Below are 17,639 nucleotides of genomic sequence, written 5' to 3'. Positions count from 1 at the left end.
AATTTTAATTTTTTATTTGTTTTTATTAATTATTTCAAAGAATTTTAATAATAATAATAATAACTTTATAATATTTGACTCGAAATTTAATGGTTGTATTTTATTTAGAAATATTTACAGCAACCTATTTCCTACTAGATAATGCATAAATAGAAAATAAAAATACACAACTTGCAATAAAATGTTAAGTATATTTTTTTCCTCAAAAAAACGGTGCATCCTACAAAAAAATTTGAAGAGACCAATTTCACTCAGAATTGATGGGGGATTTCTAAAGAAATATCAAAACAGACAAGTCGGTGGCATATAATTTTTTTTTTAAAAGTGGCATTCTCGCACGAACGCCACTGGTGCAAGTAGAAATATTCGGATCACCCCAAAAATTCACATTTATCCCTCCAAAGCGTTTTTCAAATTTGGAGTCAATATCTTTAAAACTCTGAAATAATTAGGGTAAAAATAAAAAAATTTAAATTTAAACACTGTATCTCGGAAACAAAGCATATTTCGACCTAGGTTTATACGAACTTATTTTCACAAAATAACTTCCGGAACCACCCCCTAAAATATTTCGCACTTATTTACAAACACCCTGTATACATACAGTTTAGACAGAGGTAGCTGGTAAAAATATTTTTTATAAAATATACCCCATACCATTCTGAAGAAAATAATTCTAGACTCAGAAAGAGAATGAATGACTGATGAAATTTATGAAATAAGAAATTAAAATAGGGGGTGTCCACCCTGAGATCTGGAAAATGGTTGTAGGTATATGTGCAAAATAGTTTTCATAATAATTAAGTTTTCATTTTTCTAAAATTGCAGCTTTATTAAGTTTAAAAAATGAGATGTAGTATTAAATTACATTGAAAATTTAATTTTGTGAAAAATAAGTAATTTTTAATGCTAGGTATTTTTTTTTTTAACAAAAATTGTAGATTCCACAAATACGGCTGTACCAATTAAAGTTGATACCTTAGATTTATTTAATTATGTGAAATCATACGTATAGTGGAAACGGAGAAATTTAAAGGCTACGGACAAAAAAAATTTGTATATTATTAAACATTAAAAAATTCGTATATCTCGCGAATTTGGCAGTCAAACATTGGAATTAACTAAAATCACCATAAATGAGCAAAAAAAAATTTGGGACACTAGTATCTTCATATGAATTTATTTGAGCTTAAGTAAGACTATTTACTTCAAAAATAAAAACAATCAATTCTACGCTGGTGAACAACCCCAAAAATGTACTAAAAAAATTTTTATTTCATAAGGAGCATCTATTTATAAAAATTTCATTCTTTGTGTTTTGCTTTGAAGTAAAAATATACAGGGTGTAACTAAATAAGTGTAAAACATTTAAGGGGGTGATTCCTCATCGAAAAAAAGATAGGATCTTTCATATAAAGAAACTTCATTGGAGCATCCCTTGTTAAGATACAGCCCCTTAAAGGGGGTACATAAAATTTGTTTAACAATTTTTTTCACAAGCACTAAACAAGTTACAATATTGAAATTAACCTGACATTTTCTACTACCAAAAAGACACTTAGCCAGTAATTTATTTGGTTTACCCCATGGTTGTAAGGGGTGGAAAACGCAACCCCTAAAATTTATTTCCAACGTAATTTTTTGTCTTATTATTTTTTTACCATTTAANTTTTTAGAATGAAACAGGCTATCGGAAATAATTTTTTAAATGGTAAAAAAATAATAAGACAAAAAATTACGTTGGAAATAAATTTTAGGGGTTGCGTTTTCCACCCCTTACAACCATGGGGTAAACCAAATAAATTACTGGCTAAGTGTCTTTTTGGTAGTAGAAAATGTCAGGTTAATTTCAATATTGTAACTTGTTTAGTGCTTGTGAAAAAAATTGTTAAACAAATTTTATGTACCCCCTTTAAGGGGCTGTATCTTAACAAGGGATGCTCCAATGAAGTTTCTTTATATGAAAGATCCTATCTTTTTTTCGATGAGGAATCACCCCCTTAAATGTTTTACACTTATTTAGTTACACCCTGTATAGTAAAATAGATATACAGACACAGACACACGGTCAAACCAAAGTGTGGAGTTTTCATTATACGAAATGTGGCCGACTAACCAGGATTAAGTTTTAAACTCAAGTAATCACTGTCACTGTCACTTAATTTATCACAATAACATGTCCATCGATGTTATTGATTGTAACCATTAACGGTCCAATTTTCTTTCTTGAAAACGAAGCAGGGTACCCAAAACCCTCAAGTGAAAAAGTTGTGTTTTCAGTTGATTTATTTAAAAAAACTTTCAAAATTGCATATATTTAATAATTACGTTTTTATTTATCTTGAACTAGTTTCAATGAGAAACTGCTATTACAGGGGGAAATCACATTAGGGGGCTGATTTTAAGGTGTTTTAAAGATTTTTTTTCAACGATGGGTTCACAATTTTTTGAGGTAGAGTTCCCGTAAATAAAAAAAATACCGTTTCGAGAAAAACACGTTTGAAAAGAAAGTTATCAATAATATAGAGTGCTGCAGCACCATATAATAATCCTTCTTTTTCCTCATACACATCATTCTGATCTTGCATCTGTTCTTTTCTAGCGACTAGACTACTTGAACAAGCGCTCCGCCCTACCTGCTGTGCGCCCGAGTGAATTTTGTTTCAAAATTTTGGAAGCGTACTTTTGAATAGTTATACTAACAATCTATCCAAGAAAAATGATTTTTTGAACCTCCTAATGTGGTTTATCCCCTTAAGTCCAGCCACATTAATAACAAAAAATAATAAAACAAAAACAGAAAATAAGAATGACAAAATATGGTACACTACTACACCAATATTAACTTATACAAGTGCATCTTCTATTATATTTCAAAGTTTACTTGAATAACAGTACATTAGCCTTAAGAATATAATATATATATAATAATTTATTAAATATCTAATCTTTATGTCTACTAGATTAAAAAATAATCCCTATATCTGGTTCCCCATTACAGGCATCGCATTTGTACATTTTGACTTCCAAGGGGTCTTTGTGCTTTAACTGATGGCCTTTTAGATTTCTCTTGTATTTAGTTTCATAAGGACAGACATCACATTTGTACATTTCCGCCTTTGAAATATTTTTGTGCACTAACTGATGCCTCTTTAGATTACTCTTAACTTTAGTTATGTAAAAACACAAATCACACATGTACATTTGGCCTTCCGAGGGGTCTTTGTGCTTTAATTGAAGGTCTTTTAGATTTCTCTTTTCTTTATTTTCATAAGCGTAAGCATCACACTTGTACGTCTCAGTCTTTGAAATATTTGTATGCACTAACTGATGCCTACTTAGGTTGCTCTTAAGTTTAGTTTTGTAGGGACACGTATGACACATGTACATTTGGACCTCTGAGGGGTCTTTGTGCTTTAACTGATGGTCGTTTAGATTTCCCTTTTCTTCAGTTTCATAAGCGTAAGCATCACATTTATACGTTTCCATTTTTGAAATATTTTTGTGCACTAACTGATGCCTGCTTAGATTACTCTTAAGTTTAGTTTTGTAAGAGCACAAATCACACATGTACATTTGGACTTCCGAAGGGTCTTTGTGTGTTAACTGATGTCTGTTTAGAACTCTCTTGTATTTACTTTTGTAACTACACATATCACATCTGTATATTTGAATTTCGGAAGTGTCTTTGTGGGTTATCTGATGAGCTCTAATGGAATTTCTATATTTAGTCTCAAAACTACACCTATCGCACTTGTATATTTGGATTTCTGAAACGTCTCTGTGCTGTAACTGATGCACTTTCAAATAACTCTTATATTTAGTTTCGTAGCTACACATATCACACATGAACACTTGAATTTTTGTAGAGTTTTTGTGCATTAACCGATGCCTTTCCATATTCGCTTCAAGCTTGGTTTCATATTTACATTTTCTACATCGGTATAATTGCATATCTAACGAAGGTTCGCACTTTTCGAATCTAGACTTTTCAGTATTGCATATTTGGATATTGGTAACTGACATTGATGTCGCAAGGTTTTCATTAAATCCGGGTTCGCATTTAAGTATATCTTCATTCTTTATTTCCCCTTCATCTTCAGAAGTACACCTCATTTTGTTTACAATTGTTTCATTTTCCAAGTGGTACAAAGGTGGATTACTGAAAAATTNCAAGATTTTCATTAAATCCAGGCTCGCATTTAAGTATATCTTCATTCTTTATTTCCCCTTCATCTTCAGAAGTACACCTCATTTTGTTTACAATTGTTTCATTTTCCAAGTGGTACAAAGGTGGATTACTGAAAAATTTAAATTATATAAACACAAATCAAAACAAGTATTTTGAAAAGTCGACAAAAAAAATATAATGGATTTAAATATTTATTTATTTTAGTTCTACATCCCAAGATATTAAAATTTAAATACTGTAGTAATTCCTTACAATCAATTATCCCATTTACAAGTTTAAACAGAAAAATAAAGAGTTAAGTCATTAAGTTAAAACCTGATTAATAGTTCGGATTGAGGGATTCCGCGAGGTGGATGGATATTATCAATTTCAAACTTAAGGTATTTAAAAAATGCCCCCGAGGTTGTTTTTATGAATTTCGTAGACTGGATTCCATACTATATTAGCATATTCCAGTTTAGAACGAACTAGTGAATTATAAAGTAATTAATAGTATTCATGGAAAACTGTTTAGAATTGCGAATGGTAAATCCAAGAGATTTATAGGCACTTTTAGTAATGTCATTAATATGATTAACAAAAGTCAGTCTGTCAGTCTGGAGTCGAACAAAACACCTAAATCCTTAAATTGGTCAAATTTGGTTAAATTATCAATATTACATGCATAAATTAATAGAAGTAAAATTGGTCTTTCTAGTAAATCACATACAAAAAACGTTTCTTGATATTAAGTGGTAGGGAGTTAGTGTCACACCAAGAGATAATCGCTGATGGATCAGATTGCAGTTTCAAACAGTCTTCGATGTTTTCGATACATCTGAACAGCTTTTGGTCATCTGCATACAACAACATATTATACTGTCAATACTCAGATTTATTTTTACCTGACGTATACATTAACAGACTTCAGTTCACGATACTGAACATGCAATATTCTATGAGACAAATAGGACTGCAGAAAATGAGTAAAATTTCGTGTCAAGCCATAATAAAATTATTTTTCCAGTAACAAATAATGGTTAAGTCTGTCAAACGCTTTAGGCAAATCGGTATATACAAAGTTAACCTGACCTCCTGCATTTAAGATTTTTGATACATGTGGATTCAAACATACTAAATTTGATATTGTGGATTTACCTATCGTGAAGCCATGTTAATTTGGAGAAATTAGGAATTTAAAATTAAAAGCCATATTCATATAAAACAATTTCAAATAATTTGCTAAAATTGGATAAAATTGCTGACGGCCTGTAATTCTCAATTAGAGTTTCGTCATCTTTTTTAAAAACAGAACAAATCTATAAGTTGAAAATGAACTTCAAGGCTTAAATAAAATGTTGGCACAATTCTTTAGCAAAAATGCCGGGATTCCATCCAGCCTTGATGCAATTCTAGGTTTGAATTTTTTTAATGCACTTAAGATCGCATCATCCGAAAAGGTAGGGCAATTTAAATAATTTGTATCAAGCTGTTGATTCACATTGTTAGGAGAAAAACTACTAGAATGATCATTTGAAGAAGCTAGCAAAAGCATTTAATATATCACTTCGATTATTTAATAAAATATTTACGTTCTTCATTGAACTAGGTATACACAAAATATTTTTTTTTTGGTAATATAAGACCAAAACTAATTAGGAGTTGCTTGCAATTGCTGCCCAATTACTTGTAAATGTTCCCAATACGTATTTGATTTTTAATACGAGCCACCCTTAAGACTTGTTTCATACATAATTTTTTTTCTTATTACTGCCTTACCATTTAAAAATTCATTTCAGATAGCCTGATTCATTCCAAACAAAAAAGGTCCCTTGTATTTTTTGTGAAATCAACGGTTTCTGAACAAAAAATTTATTTGAAATCAATTACACTGCATGATTGTCATAGGGTAGAAATGTTATCAAACTGTAATTTATCTATTAGGTGGCTGTCATGTTGGTATTTTGTAATGGCAACTTAATTGTTACAATAATTAATTCAATAATGCAATCATACCCTGTAACTGATTTTAAATAAATTTTTTGCTTTACAAGAGGCCTTTTTTATTTAGAATGAATCAGGCTATCTGAAATGAATTTTTAAATGCTAAGATAAGAAAAAAGGTTATGTATGAAACAAGTATTAGGAGTGGCTTTTTCTAGGCCTTACGGCGGCCTTTTCTAGGGCTTAGTGGCAGTTATACCATAAGAGCTGCAGAGCTGCAGAACAAAATATTTAAAGAATCCAAATGTACTCGCGCTAAAAAAAATCTAGAAGCTTATATTATTTATTACGACGCGAGCTACGCTCCTTAATATATGCAACCTCATATACAAAATGTGTGCACAGCGAACAGTTAGATGCGTCCTTTGTTTTTATTGGCTAATCAGGCACGTGAGTACACTTTTATATGGGCTTTTGTGGCTGCAACAACGACAGCCACTGCTGCAGTAAATGCAGTAATATTCCGTATGTGGTATGTGGTGGTTTATTTCTGCAAGCGGCACGTGTGAATATTTTCGTTTAGGCGTCTACGGATGTTACAGTTATTAAAATGAATAGCGTTTCGTTTTTACAAAAAACTTTATTTGGTTCTCTGCCTTATGAGGATAAACAAAAAATAAAAGAATTAGGTGGGCCAACACCACAATTAAATATTGAAGTTAGTGGAGCAAGCCGAAGTAAAAGTTATATAAAACCATTTAACAATAATATACANGCATCATAATTAATTGAATTTAATTTAAAATTACGTGTTTTTGACCTTAAACCACGAGTATTTTGGTAATAAATTAACCAATCCATGAATCCAACTGAAGTTGTTACAATAAGATTTCTTACAGTGACACCAAACTATCAGCATTACGTATTGGTATAACCCTGGAAATATCAGTTTTGCGAATGAAAATGTTGCCATTTTTTATCCATATATATTTATAATTTTTATTTCTGGCAGTATCCCTCGCTTCTTTAAATAGTAATTTATTATTTGATGTAAGGTGTTCATTAATAAATAAAGCTTGGGAAACACCTTCAATATTTAAACCAGGTGTTGACAAACCTCTTCGTTTATTTTTCGCTGCCGCAAGTATGTTTTCTTTAATTTGACGTGATTGAAGTCCTATTATAATATTTCTTGGTTTCTGAGCATTTTTACTGAAAGATTGCACTCTATGTGCACATTCAACAACGTTATCACAGTCAACGTTCAAAAAAGAAGCAATTTTAGAGAAGATAGACAGAATATTTTCATTAGGTTTTTCGGGGACACCCTGTATCTCAATGTTTTTTAAACGAGCGTGTTGCTCCAAGTCATTCAGTTTAGAATTAATGTGATTAACTTCTTTCTTAAGAATATCATTTTCTGTCTTCAGTTGCTGAATAATCTTCATATTAGCATTCATGTCAGAAAGAGATTTCTCGAAATCCGAGATTTTATCAGAGCAAAAAGTTATTGAATTAATTAGCTCATCCTGTTTGTCCCGTACATATTTTAGTTGATTCTTCATATCTTGCATAAAAGCCAAATAAGTATTATTAGTTGTGTTTGAAGAACTTCCACTGTAGCAAGCGTTGATAATAACGTCCTCGTCCGAGCCTGACTGGCTCTGATTCGTGTTATCGTTAGAAGATTGACAAGCCGCACATCGCCAGCCTAGCCCAGGGTTCGCCTTTATAAGTTTAATTTGTTCTATTCCAAGACCAGCACATTTGTTGTGGAAAAAATTTCCACAAAAACCTGTTCACTGTACGCCTGGCGATTTCTTTGTTACTTGTAAAGAGCATTGTTTGCAAATGTGAGACATTATAAAGCCAATTTAAAATGTTTCTGTTTAAGATAGAATTTTCGAAATTTGACAACAATCGTAATGTACTGTATACGAAAATCTGATCAACTTTAACTTGTTAATTAGATTGTTTTTCCACCAAGAACTTAAAATAAACACAGAGCAAATCACTACGTCTATACTCCGCGATATTCACACTTCTTTTTTATGATTAATATGATTAACAAAAGTCAGTCTGTCAGTCTGGAGTCGAACAAAACACCTAAATCCTTAAATTGGTCAAATTTGGTTAAATTATCAATATTACATGCATAAATTAATAGAAGTAAAATTGGTCTTTCTAGTAAATCACATACAAAAAACGTTTCTTGATATTAAGTGGTAGAGAGTTAGTGTCACACCAAGAGTTAATCGCTAATGGATCAGATTGTAGTTTCAAACAGTCTTCAATGTTTTCAATACACCTGAACAGCTTTTGGTCATCTGCATACAACAACATATTACTGTCAATACTCAGATTTTACCTGACGTATACATTAACAAACTTCAGTTCACGATACTGAACATGTAATATTCTATGAGACAAATAGGACTGCAGAAAATGAGTAAAATTTCGTGTCAAGCCATAATAAAATTATTTTTCCAGTAACAAATAATGGTTAAGTCTGTCAAACGCTTTAGACAAATCGGTATATACAACGTTAACTTGACCTCCTGCATCTAAGATTTTTGATACATGTGGATTCAAACATACTAAATTTGATACTGTGGATTTACCTATCGTGAAGCCATATTAATTTGGAGAAATTAGGAATTTAAAATTAAAAGCCATATATTCATATAAAACAATTTCAAATAATTTGCTAAAATTGGATAAAATTGCTGGCGGCCTGTAATTCTCAATTAGAGTTTTGTCATCTTTTTTAAAAATAGGACAAATCTTTGACTGTTTCCGTAGTGTAGAAAAATTAATTAATCTAATGATAAGTTGAAAATGAATTTCAAGGCTTATATAAAATATTAGCAAAAATCCTGGAATTCCATCCCGCCTGTAATTCTAGGTTTGAATTTTTTGAATGCACTTAAGATCACATCCGAAAAGGTAGGGCAATTTAAATAATTTGTATCAAGCTTTTGATTCACACTGTTAGGAGAAAAACTACTAGAATGATGATTTGAAGAAGCTAGCAAAAGCATCACTTCGATTACTTAATAAAATGTTTACGTTCTTCATTGACCTAGGTATACACAAAATATTTTTTTTTTGGTATTAATATAAGACCAAAACTGACTAGGATTTGCTTGCAATTGCTGCTCAATTACTTGTAAATGTTCCCAATACGTATTTGATTTTTAATACAAGCCACCCTTAAGACTTGTTTCATACATAATTTTTTTTCTTATTACTGCCTTACCATTTAAAAATTCATTTCAGATAGCCTGATCATTCCAAACAAAAAAAGTCCCTTGAATTTTTTTGTAAAACCAACGGTTTCTGAACAAAAAATTTATTTAAAATCAATTACAATGCATGATTGTCATAGGGTAGAACTTTTATTGAACTGTAATTTATCTATTAGGTTGCTGTCATGTTGATATTTTGTACTGGCAACTTAAATGTTATAATTAATTCAATAATGCAATAATACTCTGTAGTTGATTTTAAATAAATTTTTTGCTCTGAAACCGTTAATTTTACGAAAAAATTACAAGAGGCCTTTTTTGTTTAGAATGAATCAGGCTATCCGAAATGAATTTCTAAATGCCAAGATATTAATAAGAAAAAAAGTTATGTATGAAACAAGTCTTAGGGGTGGCTTTTTCTACCCCTTACAACCGTAGGGGAAAATCAACAAATTATTTACCGAGTACCTTCTCGATAGCAGAAAACGCCTACTTAATTTCATATCTGCCAGTTTTTTGGTATTTCAGAAAAAAATTAAAAATTACTTTTTTGGCACCTTCTTTAAGCGGTTATTTCCTCATGAAGGATGTTCAAATTCATTTTTTTATATGAAAGACAGGGAAACGCGCCCTGAATTTTGTTGTAGTTATTTCTTTACACCCTGTATATTGTTATTATATCCCCGTTATTATACAGGGTGTCCCGAAATTAATGCAACAAAATTTGCTCATAGATTCTTAGACAAATTTAGGAGACCCTTATTTTTATTTTTGCCAAGTAGCCCCCCTCTATCGGAGTTACAGCCCCCTGAAATCTGCCCCTAGAATAGTCTTCTTTATATCTCAGAACTCTATTATACGAGAATCACTAAATTTGATACACAGGGGTTTTATGATATGTGGAACCTGACAGTGCTAAGCTGTTTGGCGGGGAACCCCCTTAAGACACTTTTTCGTGAGCCCCCTTGTCTTTGGAACAAAAAAAAAATTAGTCGCATATTTAAATTTCTTAAAAATTATTAGTCCTCTAGAAAGCCATTGAATTTAGAAACTTTTTTATTTCTTGATATTTTATTCGTAAAACGCAATGTTTTTGAAAAAAATGGCGAATCACGATATACATTCGATCACATTTTGCCATTTTCTTGAAAACATTGCGTTTTTCGAAAAAAGTATCAAGAGATAAAAAATGTCTAAATTTAATGGCTTTCTAGAGGACTAATAATTTTTAAGAAATTTAAATATGCTACCAAATTGCCCATGAAAAATTGTCTTAAGGGGATTCCTCGACAAAAAACGTATCACTATTAGATTCCACGTCATGCAACCTCTGCGTACCAAATTAAGTGATTCTCGTACGACAGGGTTCAGAGTTACAAAAAAAAAGACTATCCTTAAGGGTGGATTTCAGGGGGCTGTAACTCCGAAAGAGAGGACCACACAAATTTTGTTGCATTAATTTCGGGACACCCTGTATAACCACCAAAGTATAGATTTTTTTTTCTCTAGTTATACTACTAGTGGAGAATGATGGATAATGATTATTATTTGGAATAATTTTTGGAACAGATTTGGAAAAAATTACATCTATAATGTTATAAAAACAGATACAGGCCCCAGTCGCATCTTTGTATAATAATAATTTGTTGAAATCAGTATTCAGATCATTATACAATGAAGAAAAATCTGCTTTCTTGAAATTATATCTAGCATTGCAATTGCTAGCAAGAGTTTCAGTATTTATATTAATGGGTAGCTTACTTACTTACTTATGTCAAGCGCTCCATGCAAAAAAAAAACAGGAGTATAATAAACTTTAAAATTACAAAATATATCCCCATTTCCTTACCCATCCTGATCATCTTCTGCCTTTATTTCAATTTCTTCACATTTAAGATAAGGTTGCTTATCAACACTTCTATATTTCTCTTGCCCATCTTGACTACCTTCCAGTTTTATTTCAATTTTTTCAGTTTTAATGTAAGACTGTTTGTCGATATTTTTATATTTTTCCTGTGCATCAAGGCAGTCCTTTAAAAAAGCACCATGAGTACAAAGCGAATCAAAACATGACTCACATATAACAGAATCCCCAGTAGCTCTAATATTCTGCAACAAATAAAAAAGTGTTATTCCCCAGGGAATATCTACAACTGAATAAAAACGGTGTATTTTAGATTTACACAACTGAGGAACCATTGCCATCGGCCATTGATGGCATTAGCAATTTAACAATACAATAAAAGATAGCTGATTACTCTGATGCAAAACCTTCATAAATGGTTACAAGCCACATGACCAGTACTTTTGTTTGGAACAGTCATTTTATTTCCTTGATGTTGACAATTAAATTTTGGCAAGATTAAAAATTATTTAAATCAATAAGATCATGATTAATTATATTAAATCACAACATTCTGTTTAATCGACTGAGGTTGGTGTAATTTTTCACGAGATTTTATTAAACTACACTACACTACTACATCACTACTTTGAATTTTTTCATTTAATAGGACAATTATACAGGGCTTTCATTAATGTCCGAGACCCACGTGACCAATTATTATGAAAAATTTCAAGTTTAGGGACCCTAAACCAGCTGTCAGTCCAGAGGCGTCCACGGTACCGCGGCCGATAGTTTACGTCATTACTTTCTTATGCTAGTACGTTTTCCCTTGAATGTTTTTCTGGTGTACCAACATTTTTACATTTAATTCCTTTACTGACAACAGTTCTTTTCAGAACTACAGAATTTGTTTGTGTTTTTTACGTAAGTAAATAATGTATTTGAAGCTTTCCCTGATGTAGACGTTGATTATGACGTATTTAGGAAGCACAAATCAATACTTATCAAGAGATATGATGAAAAACATTGTATTTGTAAGGGGAAATCAACAGGCAGGCCAACAGTTTTAACTGAAAATGCAGTNGGTCCCGGATTTCGGATTTGCACGTATAACTCCCGGAATATAATATATATAAAAAAAGATAAAGAAAAAACCATAACATGGTGAGGAAAATTAAAATTCGTTGAATCATTGGTAAACGATGTTTTTGTTTATAGACAATATTCAATAATTTAATAAAATATATTTAGTTTATTCCAATTTATTTATACCGTCAGTAGGTAATTCGTGAAAAGATGTTTCAAAAAGGTATCAATTTCAAAAATCGTTCTTGTGAAAACCTGTAATTTTGTATAAATGGATTGTTCCTTGAAATTCAGAAGTGCCAGGAAAAGGCGTGTCCTTGAAAATTTCAAAATTTTTCACCTGCGGCGCTATTTAGAGACTCTCCGTGCACTTAATATCCCGGAATTCAATTCAACAAATGTAACAACCCTAAGCAGAACACATTCAATCAATGTTCACGCGCCGCCACTGCTTACAACCGTAGGCGAAAATCAACAAATTATTTACCGGGTGCCTTCTATCGAGAAGAGCAGAAAACGCCTACTTGATTTCACTTGTCAGTTTTTTGCTACTTCAGAAAAAAAAATTAAAAACTACTTTTTTGGCACCCTCTTTAAGCGGTTATATCCTCATGGAGGATGTTCAAATTAATTTTTTTATATGAAAGACATCGCCTCCTGAATTTTGATGTAGTGATTTCTTTACACCCTGTATATTTTTATATCCCCGTTATTATATAGGGTGTCCCGAAATTAATGCAACAAAATTTGCTCATAGATTCTTAGACAAAAAAATTTTGTCGCATATTTGAATTTCTAAAAAATTATTAGTTTGCTAGAAAGCCATTGAATTTAGAAACTTTTTTGTCTCTTGATATTTTATTTCGTAAAACACAATGTTTTTGAGAAAAGTAGCGAATCACGATATGCATTCAATCACATTTCGACATTTTTCTCGAAAACATTGCGTTTTTCGAAAAAAGTATCAAGAGATAAAAAATGTCTACATTTAATGGCTTTCTAGCGGACTAATAATTTTTAAGAAATTTAAATATGCTACCAAATTTTTTTGGCTCCAAAGACAAGAGGGCCCATGAAAAACTGTCTTAAGGGGATTCCTAACCAAAAAACGTATCACTATCAGATTCCACGTCATGCGTACCAAATTAAGTGATTCTCGTACAACAGGGTTCCGAGTTATAAAAAAAAAAGACTATTCTTAAGGATGGATTTCAGGGGGCTGTAACTGCGAAAGAGAGGGCTACTTAGCAAAAATAAAAAATACGGGTGCCCTAAATTTGTCTTAAAAATCTGACCAAATTTTGTTGCATTAATTTCGGGACACCCTGTATAACCTCCAAAGTATAGATTTTTTTTCTCTAGTTATACTACTAGTGAAGAATGATGGATAATGATTATTATTTGGAATAATTTTTGGAACAGATTTGGAAAAAATTACATCTAAAATGTTATAAAAACAGCTACAGGCCCCACTCGCATCTTTGTATAATAATAATTTACTGAAATCAGTATTCAGATCATTATACAATGAAGAAAAATCTGCTTTCTTGAAATTATATCTAGCATTGCAATTGCTAGCAAGAGTTTCAGTATTTATATTAATGGGTAGCTTACTTACTTACTTATGTCAAGCGCTCCATGCAAAAAAAAAACAGGAGTATAATAAACTTTAAAATTACAAAATATATCCCCATTTCCTTACCCATCCTGATCATCTTCTGCCTTTATTTCAATTTCTTCACATTTAAGATAAGGTTGCTTATCAACACTTCTATATTTCTCTTGCCCATCTTGACTACCTTCCAGTTTTATTTCAATTTTTTCAGTTTTAATGTAAGACTGTTTGTCGATATTTTTATATTTTTCCTGTGCATCAAGGCAGTCCTTTAAAAAAGCACCATGAGTACAAAGCGAATCAAAACATGACTCACATATAACAGAATCCCCAGTAGCTCTAATATTCTGCAACAAATAAAAAAGTGTTATTCCCCAGGGAATATCTACAACTGAATAAAAACGGTGTATTTTAGATTTACACAACTGAGGAACCATTGCCATCGGCCATTGATGGCATTAGCAATTTAACAATACAATAAAAGATAGCTGATTACTCTGATGCAAAACCTTCATAAATGGTTACAAGCCACATGACCAGTACTTTTGTTTGGAACAGTCATTTTATTTCCTTGATGTTGACAATTAAATTTTGGCAAGATTAAAAATTATTTAAATCAATAAGATCATGATTAATTATATTAAATCACAACATTCTGTTTAATCGACTGAGGTTGGTGTAATTTTTCACGAGATTTTATTAAACTACACTACACTACTACATCACTACTTTGAATTTTTTCATTTAATAGGACAATTATACAGGGCTTTCATTAATGTCCGAGACCCACGTGACCAATTATTATGAAAAATTTCAAGTTTAGGGACCCTAAACCAGCTGTCAGTCCAGAGGCGTCCACGGTACCGCGGCCGATAGTTTACGTCATTACTTTCTTATGCTAGTACGTTTTCCCTTGAATGTTTTTCTGGTGTACCAACATTTTTACATTTAATTCCTTTACTGACAACAGTTCTTTTCAGAACTACAGAATTTGTTTGTGTTTTTTACGTAAGTAAATAATGTATTTGAAGCTTTCCCTGATGTAGACGTTGATTATGACGTATTTAGGAAGCACAAATCAATACTTATCAAGAGATATGATGAAAAACATTGTATTTGTAAGGGGAAATCAACAGGCAGGCCAACAGTTTTAACTGAAAATGCAGTTGACGATATTCGACAACGTATGGAGCAGAGCCCTAAAAAATCTATCCCCCAGTTGTCTGCCCAAACAGGTATGCAGGTAGTTTTTATGTTACACACATTAAATACTCGAAACTACATTTATAATTATAATAATTATGTTGTAAAAAAATAAAAAAATTTTATATAACGTGTGTACATTTCTGAATATTTATTTTGTCGATAGGGTTCTCGGTGGGAACGTGTCACAAGGTTTTAAAGAAGGCATTGCACATGCACCTATACAAAGTCTCTATTGTTCAGCAGTTGCATCCACCAGACTACTACCAACGAATACGGTATTGTGAATGGTTCAATGAATATCTGAACAACAATGATTTATTGAAATTGAGGTTTTTTTCTGACGAGGCATGGGTCCATCTATCAGGTTACATTAATAGCCAAAATTACAGAACGTTGGCTACAGAAAACCCACACGAGTTTATTGAAACTTCGCTACACCCACAAAAAATTGGTATATGGGTAGCCGTTTCAAGGAGGCGGATAACAGGGCCAATTTTCTTTCGAGAAGTGATAAATGGTGAAAGGTATAGGGAGGTTTTATGACAAGCTTTAGAGCAAATGCATTATGACGAATTGCGGTTTGGATATTTTTAACAAGATGGATATTTTCAACACACATGGCAGCACACACCGCAGCAGAAACGGTTAGATATTTGGGAGAATTTTATGGGGATCGAATTATTAGTAGGGGATTGTGGCCTAGTCGAAACCCTGATCTTACACCTTTAGATTATTATCTCTTTCGACCTATAAAAAATAATATTTTCAAGCAGCGAGTTCACACACTTGAAGACCTAGAAGTAACAATTCGCCATGAAATCGAATCCATTACTCCAAATGAATTGGAACGTGTTTTCGAATGCATGAAATGGAGGGTAAATTTATGTCTAGAAAATAAAGGAGGACATTTTGAACACCTTTTATAATAAAAACTAAACAAAATACCATTCACCAAAACACTTTTTAATTGTGCGTTGAGAATGTTAACTTTGTTAACAAAACGCAGCATCGGAAAAAGTAGAAGTGTTTTGGTGAGTGGTAAAATTATTTTCTGTTTTGTATCGACATCAAACGTTCCAAACCTATCCTAAGATAAACAAAACTATTGTGACTTATTTATATTCTCTACCTGTTAAAACTTCTAGTTTAAATTTGAACAAGTGTAAACATGACTAATTTTTTACTTGGAACATAAAAATTTTATGGCAAGATGTATGCAATATGTAATAAATAAAATTTTTAATAAATATTAAATGTTCAACAATCAATTGTAAATTGTTTTTTTGAATTTGACTTATCCAGGTGTAAGCCGGATTTCTTCATTTCAGTTCTGAGTTAATGTAAATTTCTAAATTAATACATCAAAATAAACGACTAAAATGACATCTTTCTTATATTACCTTTTCCTTTGATAAAAATAAAATATCTACACCACTGATGCTATAGACTGATTCAGTGTTTTAATTTTTATGGAATACCAATTTGTATTGGGAAATGTAATGTTGGTTGCTTATCGTCGTGGTCACGTGGGTCTCGGACATTAATGAAAGCCCTGTATTTGAACACACACAAACATTTTTCTGAAAAGTACTCTGAAGTATACTCACTTGTCGAGATATAAACTTTTCAATTACATCATTTTCCACTTCGTTTAGGGGCACAAATCCAAGTGTTATCAATTGAATACATAATAAACAAATTTTCTGATTTTCCAATATATCAGTTAACTGAATATTACCTTTTTCCTTCAGATAAACCTCTTTTAAGTCAACCACTGAGATTTTACTGGAATTAACATATGCAGAAATAATATCCTCAGTATCCATACACGTCGACTTAAAATTAAAAGCGTCGGATAATTTTATGGAACATGTTATACACATTACATGTTTATCTCCCTGTTCCAAGTTCTGAAATATATTCGTCATTTGAAATACCCAAAAAAACTATAATAAAGACACATAATTAATATTAATAACGTGTTCTTACCACATTTGGCAAAACAATTTTTAGAACATCCCTTATGGCTTCTCCTATTGCTTGGCAATTTGTATCACTTATAATATTTAGGCACAGCCTACAAAATGCTTCTTTCGAATTGTTTACTGTTTGCATTTTTACTTTTCTGATCAAATTAAAAGTTTTTAACGATGTAGATAAAGACAACTATTCCATAACCTACAAACCCACCCCATAGATTAATAAAAAATAAAGATAGACAGAATACTATAGATGGAATCTAGATACGCCGCCATTATTCCATGGCTAGAAATTGGCCTCAATGATTTGGGATCGAGGGGGATTATCCCTCTTTATCCTGCCTCATCTCGTGTAGGCCTGGACAGCCTTCGTAGGTGGGCCCCATCCGTCGTCTACCCCGACCGCAAATGCGGCCGGTGTAGGCGCTTTGTGGGACCTCCTTTTGTCCTGGCTGGGCCCCGCCGGCTAGGGCCCTTTCTTCTGGCGCTCTTCTTGCTTCGCCGGCTCGTCTGTGTAAACCCCGGGGGTAGTGTCATGTTTATG

General features: G+C 32.0%; 2 protein-coding genes across 2 annotated transcripts; both read right to left on the bottom strand.

Moving 5' to 3' along the window:
- Window positions 1-2,964: 2,964 nt before the first annotated feature.
- Window positions 2,965-4,116, bottom strand: LOC108915723 (putative zinc finger protein 66). The gene has a single exon (XM_018721842.1). The coding sequence runs from the start codon at window positions 4,114-4,116 to the stop codon at window positions 2,965-2,967; it is 1,152 nt and encodes a 383-aa protein (XP_018577358.1).
- Window positions 4,117-4,159: 43 nt separating this feature from the next.
- Window positions 4,160-17,293, bottom strand: LOC108915722. The gene is made up of 6 exons (XM_023456541.1): window positions 17,106-17,293; window positions 16,724-17,026; window positions 13,998-14,257; window positions 11,547-11,550; window positions 11,213-11,472; window positions 4,160-4,301 (listed from the first exon to the last, which is right to left on the bottom strand). Exons 1-6 carry the CDS (start codon window positions 17,229-17,231, stop codon window positions 4,160-4,162), a joined length of 1,095 nt encoding a protein of 364 aa, XP_023312309.1. The 5' UTR covers window positions 17,232-17,293.
- Between the last annotated feature and the right edge of the window lie 346 nt (window positions 17,294-17,639).

Source organism: Anoplophora glabripennis, unplaced genomic scaffold (assembly GCF_000390285.2).
Source record: "Anoplophora glabripennis isolate ALB-LARVAE unplaced genomic scaffold, Agla_2.0 scaffold1714, whole genome shotgun sequence".
NCBI lineage: Eukaryota > Metazoa > Arthropoda > Insecta > Coleoptera > Cerambycidae > Anoplophora > Anoplophora glabripennis.
This window is presented reverse-complemented; position numbering and strand designations above follow the sequence as displayed.